This window comes from Marmota monax, unplaced genomic scaffold, assembly GCF_021218885.2.
Source record: "Marmota monax isolate L192 unplaced genomic scaffold, Marmota_monax_Labrador192_F-V1.1 WCK01_AAM20220418_F8-fsc00023, whole genome shotgun sequence".
Taxonomy (NCBI): domain Eukaryota; kingdom Metazoa; phylum Chordata; class Mammalia; order Rodentia; family Sciuridae; genus Marmota; species Marmota monax.
This window is the reverse complement of record NW_026692907.1, coordinates 15,223,588-15,241,340: the sequence shown is the minus strand read 5'-3', so window position 1 is coordinate 15,241,340 and position 17,753 is coordinate 15,223,588. Positions and strand designations below refer to the sequence as shown.

General features: G+C 38.1%; 1 protein-coding gene across 7 annotated transcripts in view; it reads right to left on the bottom strand.

Moving 5' to 3' along the window:
- Positions 1-14,061: 14,061 nt before the first annotated feature.
- The window catches only part of Mier1 (MIER1 transcriptional regulator), a 58,023-nt gene continuing 54,331 nt past the window's right edge, over positions 14,062-17,753 (bottom strand). For all 7 annotated transcript variants that reach the window (XM_046451055.2, XM_046451051.2, XM_046451050.2 and 4 more), the window contains one exon: positions 14,062-17,060. In XM_046451055.2, coding sequence (XP_046307011.1) covers positions 16,732-17,060 — 329 coding nt within the window. In that variant the 3' untranslated portion in view covers positions 14,062-16,731. The remainder of the gene's footprint in view (positions 17,061-17,753) is intronic.

Here is a 17,753-nt window from a genome sequence, read left to right as displayed (position 1 = left end):
TCACTGGGTTAGCCCTAAAACATGCTTTTTGTGGTATTTGGTCCTTACTCTAGTTTACTGAAATACAGAGGGATTAAAAAGGCTAAGACATTTGTTCAGCTTCACCCGAGAAATTTAAATCCAGACTTTGATTCCAAAACCCTTTCCTTAGAGTACATTCCAGGTTATATTCCTATGTTAAAAAAATTCAATAGTAGGATTTATTTAAGAATGTCTTATGTTAGCTTATCCTTATTTATTTTTTCAGTGAATATTTTTTTTAATTTTTATTGTTGCTTGTTCAAAACATTACATAGTTCTTGATATATCATATTTCACACTTTGATTCAAGTGGGTTATGAACTCCCATTTTTACCCCGTATACAGAGTGCAGAATCACATCACTTACACATCCATTGATTTACATATTGCCATACTAGTGTCTGTTGTATTCTGCTGCCTTTCCTATCCTCTACTATCCCCCCTCCCCTCCCCTCACCTCCCCTCTACCCCCTCTACTGTAATTCATTTCTCCCCCTTGTATTTTTTTCCCTTTCCCCTCACTTCCTCTTGTATGTAATTTTGTATAACCCTGAGGGTCTCCTTCCATTTCCATGCAATTTCCCTTCTCTCTCCCTTTCCCTCCCACCTCTCATCCCTGTTTAATGTTAATCTTCTTCTCATGCTCTTCGTCCCTACTCTGTTCTTAGTCACTCTCCTTATATCAAAGAAGACATTTGGTATTTGTTTTTTAGGGATTGGCTAGCTTCACTTAGCATAATCTGCTCTAATGCCATCCATTTCCCTGCAAATTCTATGATTTTGTCATTTTTTAATGCAGAGTAATACTCCATTGTGTATAAATGCCACATTTTTTTATCCATTTGTCTATTGAAGGGCATCTAGGTTGGTTCCACAGTCTTGCTATTGTGAATTGTGCTGCTATGAACATCGATGTAGCAGTGTCCCTGTAGCATGCTCTTTTTAGGTCTTTAGGGAATAGACCGAGAAGGGGAATAGCTGGGTCAAATGGTGGTTCCAAGAAATCTCCATACTGCTTTCCAAAGAAATCTCCATACTGCTTTCCAAATTGGCTGCACCAATTTGCAGTCCCACCAGCAATGTACAAGTGTACTCTTTTCCCCACATCCTCGCCAGCACTTGTTGTTTGACTTCCTAATGGCTGCCAATCTTACTGGAGTGAGATGGTATCTTAGGATGGTTTTGATTTGCATTTCTCTGACTGCTAGAGATGGTGAGCATTTTTTCATGTACTTATTGATTGATTGTATGTCCTCCTCTGAGAAGTGTCTGTTCAGGTCCTTGGTCCATTTGTTGATTGGGTTATTTGTTTTCTTATTGTTTAATTTTTTGAGTTCTTTGTATACTCTGGATATTAGGGCTCTATCTGAAGTGTGAGGAGTAAAGATTTGTTCCCAGGGTGTAGGCTCCCTATTTACCTCTCTTATTGTTTCTTTTGCTGAGAAAAAACTTTTTAGTTTGAGTAAGTCCCATTTGTTGATTCTAGTTATTAACTCTTGTGCTATGGGTGTCCTATTGAGGAATTTGGAGCCCGACCCCACAGTATGTAGATCGTAGCCAACTTTTTCTTCTATCAGACGGCGTGTCTCTGATTTGATATCAAGCTCCTTGATCCATTTTGAATTAACTTTTGTGCATGGCGAGAGAAAGGGATTCAGTTTCATTTGTTGCATATGGATTTCCAGTTTTCCCAGCACCATTTGTTGAAGATGCTATCCTTCCTCCATTGCATGCTTTTAGCCCCTTTATCAAATATAAGATAGTTGTAGTTTTGTGGATTGGTTTCTGTGTCCTCTATTCTGTACCATTGGTCCAGCCGCCTGTTTTGGTACCAGTACCATGCTGTTTTTGTTGCTATTGCTCTGTAGTATAGTTTGAAGTCTGGTATCGCTATACCGCCTGATTCACACTTCCTGCTTAGCATTGTTTTTGCTATTCTGGGTCTTTTATTTTTCCTTATGAATTTCATGATGGCTTTCTCTATTTCTACAAGAAATGCCGTTGGGATTTTGATTGGCATTGCATTAAACCTATAGAGAACTTTTGGTAATATTGCCATTTTGATGATGTTAGTTCTGCCTATCCATGAACAGGGTATATTTTTCCATCTTCTAAGATCTTCTTCTATTTCTCTCTTTAAGGTTCTGTAGTTTTCATTGTATAAGTCTTTCACCTCTTTTGTTAGGTTGATTCCCAAGTATTTTATTTTATTTTTTTTGAGGATATTGTGAATGGAGTGGTTGTCCTCATTTCCATTTCAGAGGATTTGTCGCTGATATACAGGAATGCCTTTGATTTATGCGTGTTGATTTTATATCCTGCCACTTTGCTGAATTCATTTATTAGCTCTAATAGTTTCTTTGTAGACTCTTTTGGGTCTGCTAGGTATAGAATCATGTCTCCTGCAAATAGTGATAATTTAAGTTCTTCTTTTCCTATTTTCATGCCTTTAATTTCTTTCGTCTGTCTAATTGCTGTGGCCAGTGTTTCGAGAACTATGTTGAACAGAAGTGGTGAGAGAGGGCATCCCTGTCTTGTTCCAGATTTTAGAGGGAATGCCTTCAATTTTTCTCCATTCAGAATGATGCTAGCCTGAGGCTTAGCATAGATTGCTTTTACAATATTGAGGTATGTTCCTGTTATCCCTAGTTTTTCTAGAGTTTTGAACATAAAGGGATGTTGTACTTTGTCGAATGCTTTTTCCGCATCTATCGAGATGATCATATGGTTCTTACTTTTAAGTCTATTGATGTGGTGAATAACATATATTGATTTCCGTATATTGAACCAGCCTTGCATCCCAGGGATGAATCCTACTTGATCATGGTGCACAATTTTTTTGATATCTTTTTGTATCCGATTCACCAGAATTTTATTGAGGATTTTTGCATCTAGGTTCATTAGAGATATTGGTCTGTAGTTTTCTTTCTTTGAAGTGTCTTTGTCTGGTTTAGGAATCCGGGTGATGTTGGCCTCGTAGAATGAATTTGGAAGTTCTCCCTCTTTTTCTATTTCCTGAAATACCTTGAAAAGTATTGTTATTAGTTCCTCTTTAAAGGTTTTGTAAAACTGTGCTGTATACCCATCAGGTCCTGGGCTTTTCTTAGTTGGTAGTCTTTTGATGGTTTCTTCTATTTCCTCAGTTGATATTTGTCTGTTTAGGTTGTCTATATCTTCCTGACTCAATCTGGGCAGATCATATGACTTAAGAAATTTATCAATGCCTTCACTATCTTCTATTATATTGGAGTATAAGGATTCAAAATAATTTCTGATTATCTTCTGTATTTCTGAAGTGTCTGTTGTGATATTGCCTTTTTCATCCTGTATGCTAGTAATTTGAGTTCTCTCTCCTCTTCGTTAGCATGGCTAAGGGTCTGTCGATTTTATTTATTTTTTCGAAGAACCAACTTTAAGTTTTGTCAGTTTTTTCAATTGTTTCTTTTGTTTTGATTTCATTAATTTCAGCTCTGATTTTAATTATTTCTTGCCTTCTACTTCTTTTGCTTTTGTTTTGGTCTTCTTTTTCTAGGATTTTGAGATGAAGTATGAGATCATTTATTTGTTGGTTTTTTCTTTTTTTAAGGAATGAACTCCCAAGCAATGAATTTTCCTCTTAAAACTGCTTTCAATGTGTCCCATAGATTCCGATATGTTGTGTCTGTGTTTTCATTTATCTCTAAGAATTTTTTAATTTCCTCCTTGATGTCTTCTATAACCCATTGATCATTCAGTAACCTATTGTTCATTCTCCAAGTGATGCATGATTTTTCCTTCCTTCTTTTATCGTTGATTTTCAGTTTCATTCCATTATGATCAGATAAGATGCATGGTATTATCTCTACTCCTTTATATTGTCTAAGAGTTGCCCTGTGACATAATATATGATCTATTTTTGAGAAGGATCCATGTGCTGCTGAGAAAAAAGTGTAACTGCTTGATGTTGGGTGGTATATTCTATATATGTCAATTAAGTCTAGGTTATTAATTGTGTTATTGAGTTCTATAGTTTCCTTATTCAACTTTTGTTTGGAAGATATGTCCAGTGGTGAGGAGGTATGTTGAAGTCTCCCATGATTATTGTATGGTGGTCTATTAGACTCTTGAATTTGAGAAGAGTTTGTTTGATGAACATAGCTGCACCATTGTTTGGGGCATATATATTTATGATTGTTATGTCTTTTTGGTGTATGGTTCCCTTGAGCAGTATGTAGTGTCCCTCTTTATCCCTTTTGATTAACTTTGGCTTGAAATCTATTTTATTTGATATGAGTATGGACACTCCTGCTTGTTTCCGAAGTCCATATGAGTGATATGATTTTTCCCAACCTTTCACCTTCAGCCTATGTATGTCTTTTCCTATCAAATGTGTCTCCTGTAGGCAGCATATTGTCGGGTCTTGTTTTGTGATCCATTCTACTAGCCTGTGTCTCTTAATTGGTGAGTTTAAGCCATTAACATTTAGGGTTGTTATTGAGATATGGGTTGTTCTTCCAGCCATATTTGTTTATTTATGTTACTAAACATGGTTTGTTTTCCTCTTTGATTATTTCCCCCCCCTTTACTGTCCTACCTCCCACTGTTGGTTTTCATTGTTATTTTCCATTTCCTCTTCCTGTAATGTTTTGCCGAGGATGTTTTGAAGAGATGGTTTTCTAGCTGCAAATTCTTTTAACTTTTGTTTATCGTGGAAGGTTTTAATTTCATCTTCCATCCTGAAGCTTAATTTCGCTGGATACACAATTCTTGGTTGGAACCCATTTTCTTTCAGTGTTTGAAATATGTTATTCCAGGCTCTTCTAGCTTTCAGAGTCTGTGTTGAAAGATCAGCTGTTATCCTGATTGGCTTACCCCTAAATGTAATCTGCTTCCTTTCTCTTGTAGCTTTTAAAATTCTCTCCTTATTCTGTATGTTGGGCATCTTCATTATAATGTGTCTAGGTGTGGATCTCTTATGATTTTGCACATTCGGCATCCTGTAGGCTTCTAGGATTTGGGATTCTGTCTCATTCTTCAAGTCTGGGAAGTTTTCTCGCATTATTTCATTGAATAGATTGCTCATTCCTTTGGTTTGGACCTCTATACCTTCCTGTATCCCAATGACTCTTAAGTTTGGTCTCTTTATGTTATCCCATATTTCTTGGATGTTCTGCTCATGGTTTCTTAACAGTCTTGCTGAGCTGTCTATGTTCTTTTCAAGTTGAAATACTTTGTCTTCATTGTCTGATGTTCTATCTTCTAAGTGTTCTACTCTGCTGGTAGTATTCTCAATTGAGTTTTTAAGTTGGTTTATTGCTTCCTGCATTTCTAGGATTTCTGTTTGTTTGTGTTTTATAACCTCTATCTCCCTGTATAGTTGATCTTTTGCTTCTTGGATGTGTTTATGTAATTCATTGTCGAAGTGATCTTTCATTGTCTGATTTTGCTGTCTAATGTCTTCCTTGAGACTCCAGATCATCTGAAGCATGTATATCCTGAATTCTTTATCTGACATTCCATCTGCTGTAGCTATTACCTCTTCTAAAGTTGAGTTGACCTGCATTGCTTGTGGTTCTTTCTTTCCTTGTCTTTTCATACTGCTCGCGTTTCTTTCTGCTTGGTGAAACTGTTGTGTTATTGAAATTTTCCCCCTATATATTTATATTGCTCTTGTATAGTTGAAAAGTCTCCCTTGCAGGGGCGGGCGACGGCTGTGCTCCTCCTCTAATTGGGGTGATCTGTCTACCACGCTGACGGGCCGCTGGGCCTGTTCTGCCGGTCGGTCACAGGTCTGCCTACTTTGTGGGCGCGGGTGGCGGCTCTGCTCTGCCCCTACTCCAGTTGGGGTGACGTGACTACCACGCCGGCGGGTTGCTGGGCCTGTTCCGGGTGCGGGCGCCGGCTCTGCTCTGCCCCTCTGGCTTGATGACAAAGTGAGAGTGACTCGGGTGTTTGTGACTCACTTTCTTTACCAGGAGACCAACTGTTTCTGTCGCCGCTGGTATCGATGAAGTTATCTCCTCCGCCACTTTCTGATGACATCAGATCTCTGCCATGTTGGTTTCCCATGTGAATGGCAGCATTTCGTTCCCTTTGCCGGGTGACCAAAGCAACGGGTGGGTCCTGACCGGCCCTCACAAGCCCCGTCTCAATCCTGTTGCCACTGCCTATGAAGGCTCGGTTGGTATTTACCTCCACAGTATTCAGCAGGACCCGGACCGAGAAGCAGTTTCCGCGGGTTCTTTAGCCCTGGGCCAGAGCAGTTCCGGGAGCCGGAATTCGGCCGCTCCGGGCTCAGTGTATATTCTGATAGGAGAAGGCTCCAAGAAGCAGTTTCCGCGGGTTCTTTATCACTGAGCCTGAGTAATTTGTCTGCGAGACGCAGGCGAATGGCAGCCTGAAATTACCTGTTCTATAGCTGAATGAGCTGCGATCAGTCGAAAACAGGGATGGTGACGTCAGCTCTCCAAGATGGTGGCCGCTGGCTCCCTCTGTGGTCTGACTGGTGTGGAGAACCGAATTGGACCGCTTCCTCCCCCCGTCTCAAACCCAGAATTCAGCACTGAGCACAGTGAGTGCACAGCCGGCAGGAGCCCGCAGAATCCGCAGCGCTGTATCTTTGCATTGCTATCTCGACGTTTCCCAGCGCTCGCCGCAGACTCTAGCCGCGGGGCAATTTGCTGAATAAGCAGCGTGACCCTCCGTGCGGACAAATCTCTCACGTTTGAGCCCCCGTAGCTGATCCTCGTGTGATGGAAATCCTTCCTCTAGGTTTTGGAGCACCCCAATTTTGCTGGAAATTCCTAACAAGATAGCTTTTAGCCGTTCTAACTCGTCATTCTCCTGCACAGTGACGCGGTACACGGGGGTGATGCACTCCCTTCGCCGCCATCTTCTTCAGTGAATATTTTTGAGGATGGTGTTTACAAATGATGCAAAAATCATGAACGTGTATCTGAGCTATATCTAAGAACATATGGGAGAATTTCATTCTTTCCTATGGAAATGGCATTTTGGGTGAATTCTGAAGCAAAACTAAAACTTAAGAAGGTATTGAAGGAGACAGCCCAATGTTCTGGGGCCTCCACTACCTTCTTCTCCCTGTCTGGAATGCATCCTCCCTTGGTGTCTTTAGGGTGCACGCTCTCCTTCCTGCGGGTCTTCCCTGACCAGCCTGGTAAGTTTAGCTTAGTGTAGAACACTTGCCTAGCATTCATGAGGCCGAGTTCCATCCCCAGCACTGGCAGAAAAACAATTGCCCTTGGCCTGGGTTTCATCACACACACACACACACACACACACACACACACACCAAGTGAAATGGCAACCTGCTTTTGCCACAATCCCTGTTCTCCTCCCTCCTCCCTTGCATTATCTCCATAGCACTTGTCTCTAACCAAATTTAAGCTTTATGAAGGCAGAGATTTGAGTCTGATTGTTCTTTGGGTTATCCCCAACACCTAGAACAGTGCTTTGCACGCTGATACACTATAAATATTTGCTTAATGAAAATTCTAAACAGTAGTTGATTAAAAGCTACATTTTTTTGAGCACAGCAAGAAAGAAACAGATCCTCACTTGTATTTTAGAAAGATTAAACCAAACACAGTATTTGGGTTGTACACTGAAGTCAGAGATTGGCAAGGTTAAATGCCTCACAGGGGCAGGCAGGAGTGTGGATCCAAATGAGTGCAGTCAATAAATACAATAGTGAGTGAGTGGTAGGATTTATGGTTGCACACCTGTTCAAAGGAATTGAAATAAAACAACAACAACAACACAAAATCTGCCAGGAAGATATGGCTCTCTGGCTACCTGTGTGACTAAGTTGAGGAACTGTTCCAGATCAGATCTGCATTGTAACAGAATCACCAGGAATGCCGTGTGCTGCTGGGTGGGGCTGGGGAGCATGGAAGGGCAGGACTGGAACTAAGTGTCCCAGATAGAAAAGTCTGCTTTCCAAGTGAGAGGTCCTAAAGTGTAGTCGTGAAAGCACAGAAGACAAAAAGGATTTAAATTATTTTCTGAGGTAGAATTAACAGGTAACAATGAAGTCTGTTTTTTTTTTTTTTTTTTTTGTCATTTTTAAGTGATGATGAAGCTGCTTAGAACAAGCAGGGAAATGTAATGTTTATGAAAAAAATGTCATATTACTTATTTTTATAAATCAAATTAAATCTGAGTCCCCAGTGTGGGCCACCTAACAGGGGGTTCAATTTCAGTCCTTCCCTGAAGTTATACAAGATCCAGGGAAATAGTCTGGTCCCTGGAAAATACAAGAGGGACTTTGTTGTCTTCATTCCATCGTAGTCACTGTTGAACTCCATAGCAATGGACCCTGAGGTGTCCTTTAAAGACGTACAGCACTGCAGATCCTTAATTTTGGCCTGAGTAGTAGTTTCTATAACTGAAGTTCAGTGCCTGGAGTCCAGCCTGTCTTACACCCCATTCCTCTTATGTCTCAATAGAGCGAGGTTCACATCCCTGCTATTCTCAGAGCATACTGATTTATGTTCATCTTCCCCTGCACCCATCTTGAGGGAATTTCCTTTCTCTAGGACTCAGACTTGTGGGGAAAGAGCTAGGAGAGTGGTTTGATTGCAAGCAGCAGGTTTTCTATCCTACAATACACTTATGTGAACACAAAGACTTAGGAAAATAGGTGAACAAAATTCAGATCACTGGAAAGAATTTTTCAACTTCTCCTCATAGCTCAGTTTTCCTCATTTGGAAACACTGTTGTGAAGATTGGTTTAGAAACATGTGTTCAGCGCAGTGCTTGTAACAACGACCACTTAATAATGTAGACCTTTGCCATGTTTTATATCCGTAATTATCCTTCTCTGACTAGCACATGTTCCTTTTGAGGAAATGACTCTTCCACAGCTCATCTAGCCAAATGATTCGAGAGAGCTGCCATTTTAGGATGAAGACTGAATTGCATAGCCACAGTGACAGAGCTGCTAATGGTACCCCGTTCCCTTGCCATAGGTACTTATTGGGCAAGGGCTGAGCACATGTCCCTAGCCATGAATACATGTAAACTATTAAGTGCTGGGAAGGAAAAACGATAGGGGGATTTGAGTGTCTAAGAAGCTGAGTCTAAGGTTATTGAACCTTGGACAAGGCTGTTTTTTTTTTTTTTTTCATTTTAGGCCTTAGATTTTTCCCTTCTATAAAATGAAAGGACTGCTATGGGGCTCCAGAGGGCCACATCTAGACTTCACAGGCTGTTTACAGTATTCCTGTTGGCCCTGCAGAAGGGTCAGAGAGTGCAAGATTCTGTTGTAGCTGCTGTACATGTCAAAGCACACCTGCTAGTTTTTTTGCATCTTTGTCACTCACATAGAAAGTAAAGACAGTTCCAAGAAATTGCCAACTGAATGCTAGCAGAAATCTGGAGGCTACTTTTATGATTTGGGTATGAGCTGTTCCAAAACAGACAGCTCATGTGACAATGCAAGTAAATGTTCAGAGGTGAAATGATATTACGAGAGCTGTAAATATGTGGATTTAGTCAATTAAATGGATTGATAATTCGAAGGGACTACTGGGTGGTAGCTGTAGACAAGATGGGGCATGGCTAGAGGAAGTAGGTCATTGGGGGATTGCTCTTGGGGAATATATTTTGTCCCTGGCTCCTTGCTCTGTCTCTGCTTCTGATGGCCATGAACTGAGCAACTTTTGCTCTTCTGCCTCTCTTTGGCCCAGAACAAAGGAGTCAGCTGACCATGAATTGCACCTCTGAAAGCATGAGCCCCAAACAAGCTTTTCCTCCTGTAAATCGTTATTAGGTATTTTGATCACAGCAACAGAAAGCTGACTAAAACAGCTACTAAAAGTTTGCAATTATGAAAATACACAGGGCTCTGGGTTGTTGCCTATGTTTGACATCAAAGTCTGATCTGAAATTTGTCTAAATATATTTTAGTGTGGACCTAAGCGTGTTTGACCATAGGGTTCTGTTTCAGACATCTTGCTGTCGTTATTTTAAAAAATTTCTTCTCTATAAAATTCTGGTCACAGGAGTTTTGGATAAGAGATTGTAGACCTGTCCTATTACCTTTATTCAGCACTCACAGGGACAAGAGATTTCCTCTGTGTGATCTCATAGTCTTAAAAGCTATGTGATACTGGCCTGGCAGGTATCATCCTTATTTTACTAAGTTTAGCGGTTTTGTTTACCACATTAAGATATCTTATCAGATAAGATATCTTAAACATGGCTGAATGTGGATGAGTGGAGATTAAAAAAAAAAGGATGGTGTGACAAAATAAAAAGCCTGTAAATGCTGGGCATTGCAGCACACACCTGTAACCTCAGTGACTCAGGAGGCAGAGGGAGGAGGATACATGTTTGAGGGCAGCCTGGACAACTTAGTGTAAGACTCTGTCTAAAAATTACGAGGGTCGAGAATGTAGGTTGTAGAATACCCTTGGATTCAACCCCTCTCCCTCCCTTTCTTTCTTTGGCAACAAAGAAAGAAAGGAAGGGAGAGGGAGGAAGAAAGAAATGAAGGAATGAAGACTGTAGGTTGAACAGGAGGAACAAAACACATATTTTAGGCACTCCTTTGGTTGAAACACAGTATGAGGTATTGTTGGAGATAAGGAAATGCAAGGCCAGGCTTGGAGGAGTTTGCAAAGAAGAGTATTTAGAAGTACTGACAGATATTAGCTTGGCTCAAAGCATTAAATTAATTCTATTGCTTTCTCCGCTGGCTACAGGATCTACCTCATGAACATCAACATGGACAGAAAATGACAGTGGTTCAGAAACACTTTTCAAATTTGTAACAAGAAATATAATCTCTAAAAGAAACAGATTGTCCCCACTTGAATACTAGTCTTATTATTCAAGCCACAGAACTGGACTTGGACCTGTGTGTAATCTGGGGGGTGATGTATAGAAGCACACAACCAATGGGAGGTGCTGTTACTCTGAGAGCCATCTAAGGAAAGAAAGGTTTTCTAAACTTCCAAAAAAAGTTGCTTTACCAGCAATGGGGTTAATACTACTGTGCCTAGATGAAAATGCACCTTTTAAAGGCACACTCAAACATTGCTGACGGGACTGCAAATTGGAACAACCACTCTGGAAAACAATATGGAGATTGCTCAGAAAAACTTGGAATGGAACCACTATTTGACCCAGCTATCCCACTTCTCATTTTATACCCAGTATATTAAAATCAGCATATTAAATAAAATCAGCATGTTACAGTGACACAGCCACATCAGTGTTTATAGCAGCTCAATTCACAATAGCTAAACTATGGAGCTAACCTAGGTGCCCTTCAACAGATGAATGGATAAAGAAATTGTGGTATATACACACAATGGTAGAAGAATGAAATCATGGCACTTGCCAGTAAATGGATGGAACTGTAGAATATTATGCTAAGTCAAATAAGCCGATCCCCCCAAACCAAAGGCCAATGTTTTCTCTGACATGCAGATGCTAATTCCCAATGGGGGGAGGAGGGTGGGTAGGGAAGAATAGATACTTTGAATTAGAGGGAAGTTAAAAGGGGGTAGGGGGTATGGGGGTAATAATAATAGACTGAATTGGCTATTACCACCCTATGTGCATGTATGTTTACTTGGCCTGTGGAACTCTGCATCATGTACAACCAGACTAATGGGAAAGTATACTCCATTTATGTATGATTTGTCAAAATGCATTGCGATGTAGTTAAGTAGAATAAAAAAAATACCCTTTTATTCTCAGTGCAAGTGAGAAGAAATGGGGGCAATACAAAGTACAGCTCAGGATTTATTCCCAAAGGCACAGGGAAATAGGAGAAAGTAGCCAAAGGTAGGCTTGCTTGCCTTTTAGAGCAGGTGAGACAAATGTTCACAGGTCAATTGAAAAATCTAACTTGTTTGACGAGCAGATGCTTTGTTTTCAAGAGGCATACTGCCAGATAGGGAAAAGAATCCTATAAAACCAAAAGGGCATCTGTGACACATGCTGTAACAGAAGACTAAGGGTGTTTGACCACAGTAATTCCACAATTTGGAAGTAACTATTGCTTTTGGCATATGACTTATTTCCCTATGCATACGTAATGGAAAAAATATGTCCATTTCACAAAAAATGGGGTCATCCTGCTCTTTTCAGCCACAGGTGTATCTGACACAACAGTAAGCTGTGTCATTCTCTTTGGCTTGGTACTTGCACTGGCCACCTATGAGTTTTGCAGGTATTAATATGCTTTTTAAAATGCAAAGAACTGTCACTTAAACACTAGAGGCAAATGCAGATAACACAGCAGAAGACACCATACAGCAAAGCAGCTCATGAAGCTCCCAATTTAGGCTGTTTGAAAGGTCATGACCAGCAGCCACCCAAATAAATTTCCATCATCTAAAATATATATGTATGTACATGTGCTCAGAGGGACGTAATGGAGGTTTTTGTTTTTGTGGAACTGGGGATAGAACCCAGGGCCTCACACATGCCTGATAAAGTATTTTTAAAATAATAAATTCAAAAGCGCATACTCTGAATGACTGGTATCACTATTAGCTCCTTATACCAGAACTGTTTTTTCATGTTCACTTGGCAAAAGTCCAACTAGTGACAAGAATAGTGCTCAGCTGGTGACAAGCTCAGGACTAAGGTACTGAAGAGTTCCTATTTTGAATAAATTCTTACTGTAACCCTAGATTTCCTGGTCAGGAATTTAAAATGGTTCAGATCACTCTGATATAATCTGCTTGATGTTCAGTTTCTGGAAGAAACCATTCCCAATTCAGGGCCCAGATCTCTTTTGTTCTTTACAAGCCCAAATATATGCAGGATAATAAAGTACATGTCTGTAAACACAAAGAAAACTTGTCACTGCTAGCATTTAAATATGAACCTTCCTTCAGTATATTCAAACTACTTCTTACTCAGAAAAAAAAAATATTTAAAGTACCTTATACATCCCAAATAAGTCATATGAGCCAGTATATAGACAAGCTATGAGAAAACATCATATTCAGAAAGGGAAAAACTCCATGCCCAACGATTTACACACCAAAAAATATTTTTTTGGGGGGGGGCAAACAGGGGATAGTATTAGGGATTAAACTCAGGGGTACTTTAGTACTACTGAGCTACAGTCCCAAGTCCCCCCGCCCCCTTTTTGAGACAGCATCTAAGTTGTCCAGTACCTCACTAAATTACTGATGCTGTCCTCGAATTTATAATCCAAGGGCTAAGCTTCAGAGTTGCTGAGATTACAGGTGTAAGACACCATAGCCAGCAGATCCAATCTTTTTTTTTTTTTTAATAAGTATTTTTTAGTTGTAGTTGACACAATACCTTTATTTTATTTATTTATTTTTATGTAGAGCTGAGGATAGAACCCAGGGTCTCAACGTGCTAGGCGAGTGCTCTACCGCTCAGCCACAACTCCAGCCCCAGATCCAGACAATCTTAAGAGTGCATAATAAAGAAGTTTACAGTAAACATGTATTAGAAAAAGTACTTTTCAGTGAGATAGAAGATTAAAATCTGAAAATTCCTATTCCTCCTGATGATTTTCTAGTGGCATTTTTGATGTTATGAATAATAGCTGGGAAAACCTTAGAAATTTCTGATTTGGTATTTAATCCCTTGGCACATCAGCACACATCTAACTACTGCCATGGAAGTTTGTCAATCTTCACTTATTCAAAGTTCCCACTCAATTATCCACTGATAGCAAAGCAAATATTGTGAAGAAATAAGTTTTATTTTGCAAAATATTATATGATGTGAACTCCACTGCAAAAGAAAGGAATAAATTATTTTTAATTATATAGTCCAGAGAAAGAGATACAGGGTGAATGGAGGTTCTAGGACTAAAGGATCTCTGGGTGGGTGGGTGGGGACAAAAATATATCACCCGGTATCAGGTAAAAGAAAACAAGAATCATTGAAAAACTACTCGGTGCAATATGCATATAGGAGTGGAAGAAAGAGATTGTAAATATTTGCATTGTAAAATAATGTGCATCATCATATAGATTTAAAAATCTGTAACTAAAACCTAATGAAAATCACTCACACAGCATTATGTACACAAATATGTTAAAAAAATATTTTAATAAGCATATTCAGAAATGACAGAAGGGAATGGGAGAAGGTAAATATTTTACAGTGCAAAATTACTATGCATAAATTTAAAAACATCTAATTCATAATTTTAAATGCCTATTTAAATATTACTTCAAATACATTTTAAAGCTCAACATATTTGTGTTGAACTGAGTTGCAGATTCTGAACTCTATCTGAAAACATCATAAAACAATACCAAACGAAAATGATAGTGCTTTGCTGGGGTGGGAGTGGGGCAGGGAGATAAGTAACTACTAACAAAGGCTTCTTTTCCCAATGCAGTTTGTCAAAGAGTTCAAGAGTTATGAAATGTACTAAATCTTAAGCAAATTAAATTCATGATATTACTAAAAATTTTTAAATAGTGCAATGACTTATCAAATTATAGTGGCTGTGTTATGAAGAAGTGTGAAATGCCTGTATAAACACAAAATACAATTAAATATTTAATAAAAGCTGAACATTATGTATTATAATAGTGGAATGTTCATTATGCATATTTTAAAAAGACAAGAAAAGTAAAATTTTCCTAACATTTATACATGTGCTGCATTTGTAATCATGCCTGAGAATTTACTTAAAACATTCCTATAATAAGTTTGTAAGAACTTCACAAACCAGCAAACAAAATGTATCTTTTAAAAAAGGTGAAAACGGCCTCTTAATATTGCAACCATTTAAAAAAGCACAGCATTGCTATTCTAAAGACCATCTTTGACGAAGAGCTAGGAGGCTTTGGATTCATTTCATAAAATCTGGTTTAAAAATGGATTGTGACCATCTGCTAAAACTACCATCATTCTGGATAAATTAATGTTTTAGGTAAAACAAACAAAAACAACAAAAAATTCATTGCTTCTTGATACTTCTACCCAAAACTTGATTTACTTGTATATTTATGTAACAACAGTGAATGTACATTATATGACATCAAGTGTTGTAAAGCGGCTTTAAACACTGTTTGGGGAAAAAAGTTGTTCATATTGGTGAAAGGAAGCAGTATGAACAAATGTTACTAATACTTTGTGGGGGGGGATAAGGCCTAAATGACAATTTCTCAGTGCAAACCTCTACTCAGTTGCATTAGACAATTGAGTCATTAAAAAGAAGACTACTGAAGATTTATTTTTAAAAGGCATTGGCTTCTTGAACTGATGGCTAAAAATGAACTGGAAGAAGCATTTGGGGATATGTCTGTGTGAGAAAAGAATAGTTAATAATCTTTTATAAAAGTCTGGATATAGGTTGGTCTATTAGCTGTATAAAACTACATTTTCTTAACAAGAATTTTGCACTAAAAATAAAATGGCACCCTTACATGACTATGCAGATGGATAATCCCATTTGTCATCACACAGAGAAATGGTTTTATCTATATATCTTATTTTCATTCTGGAAAAACATTATCTGGAAACTGGCTTATATTGCAAAGGTCTGAAAACTCTTCAAACTCCATCATTTTTTATCATAAAATCAATACTGTTGCCTATCAACAGTTACTCCTTGTGTGCCAATATATTAATATCACTTAACCTTTTCCCCTCTATTGATTTAATGCAAAACCGGGAAACTTTATAATGCATATAAAAATAACTAAACAGGAGTCTAGTCAGCATGACACATTTAAGCTGACATTAAACCTTTGTTTTACTTAAAAAATAACTTTGAAAATTATAGCAAATAAAAAACAAACTGTGCAATCTAAGCATCATGCTTAATTTCAGAATTCTCAAATTATTTGTCCATAGAAGAAATTTGAAAAAAAACCCCAAATTTTCACTATTCTTAATGAAGGCTTTTGCCACCTGGATAAGAAACAGGACTTAACTACATAAACACTTAAAAATTCATTAGAAAAACCTTAGCAAAATAAAATGAAAGCTGACAGACTCAGGATATCAATTCCTCTCATAAAAGTTTACCAACTGTACAAGTTAAGAAAATTATACAAGCTTTTTTGTATTAAGAAAGGACAGCTCAGTCAAGACATATGTACTGTAAAAATCTTTCAAAGGCTACAAAGAATCTGGAAAAATACAGAATGTATTTCTTAAGCCCAGATAAGAATATGGAAAGACATCATTGATGTCAACAATTTTACATATACAAACCTGACTTGGTTTATTTTAAACTTCTATATATAAAAAAATCATGCTAGCATAACTTTCAGGATTCATAAGGGTTCCCTTAATAATGATACTCAATTTATATGGAGAAACAATGCCTGTTATAAGGATATTTCAAGAAACTCAGAAAAATTGATGTTAAGCAGAACTCTAAACTTATTATTTTTTTCCTTTCTTTCCTGGTATTCCTCCATATGAAACTAAAGAAAAATTACCTTGTAGTGAGATTTTATGATTAATACATCAAATGAAAAGGTACTGATATCTTTACTTCATTCAAATTTGCTAAATTATTTTTATATCCTTGAAAGGGTCTGATAGTTGTGAAGAAAAAGATCTTGAAAAAGGTAGAATTATAAAATCTTATTTCCTAAAAAGTTAGGATTCAATTCAAATTTTCAAATTTTAACCAATTGCTTGTAGGAAATAAAAAAATTTTAAGGTAACCCATCAACCCTGAAAATTTTAGTCACACCAGAATTTTTCCAAATAAAGTAAAATAGGCCTAAAATTTAGTCATCTGTGTTTTCAAGTTCTTCAAATTTTCCATGTGATATTGCTTCTTGGAAAAATTCAGAAGAACCTGGACTTTCTTTTCCATTGCTGTTTACCCTTCGCCTTTTGGCAGGTCTCTCACTTTTTTCATCCAAATCATTTTCATTTCTTGCAGTCATATGGGCAAGTTTTGGATCAGTGGTTAGGTTATCTGTTTCATAACCATTAGTATCCATGTCTGCATGAAGTGGTTTCTTATTTCCACCTGTTGGTCCATTGACATGTAATCCTTCAACTTTTATTTCTTCTTTGTTTAATATTTCACCTGGTCCATTAGATGACACCCCTAAGTAGAAAGAAAGATAAATAAAACTGCTAGTACAAAAAAGGTAAATTTGTACACTATTATAAACAGCTACTGCAAAATACCTTTTTTTTTTTCCCAAAGAAGCAAAGCAGATATGGTCTAAATTTTGGCTCCATTACTTACTAGCTGTGTGATGTTAGGCCAACTCCTTACACTCTCTATACATCATTTTCATCACATATACTCAATGAGGATCAGAACGGTTTACCTTACAACATACCTTGTAAAAATCAAGTAAGTTAATAAATGTAAAAAACAAAGAACAGAATTTGGCATGTTAATTTTTTTTCCCTTCATTTTGTGCTAAGGATTGAACCCAGGGGTACTTTATCACTGAACTACATCACCAGCCCTTCGTATTTTTTATTTTGAGAGTGTCTTCAGTTGTTGAGGTTGGCCTCAAACTTGTGATCCTCCTATCTTGGCTTCCCAAGTTGCTGGGATTACGTGTGTGTGCCACTGCACCTCACAAATTTTGGCATATATTAAAAGAATACTAGGTATTATGTGACAACAAAGAGGCATTGGAGGCTCGGGAGGATGAAGCAGGAGGACTGGGAGTTCAAAGCCAGCCTCAGGAACTTAGTGAAACCCTGTCTCTAAATAAAACATAAAAAATGCACTGGGGATATGGTTCAGTGGTTCAATCCCTGGTACAAAAAAAAAATAGAG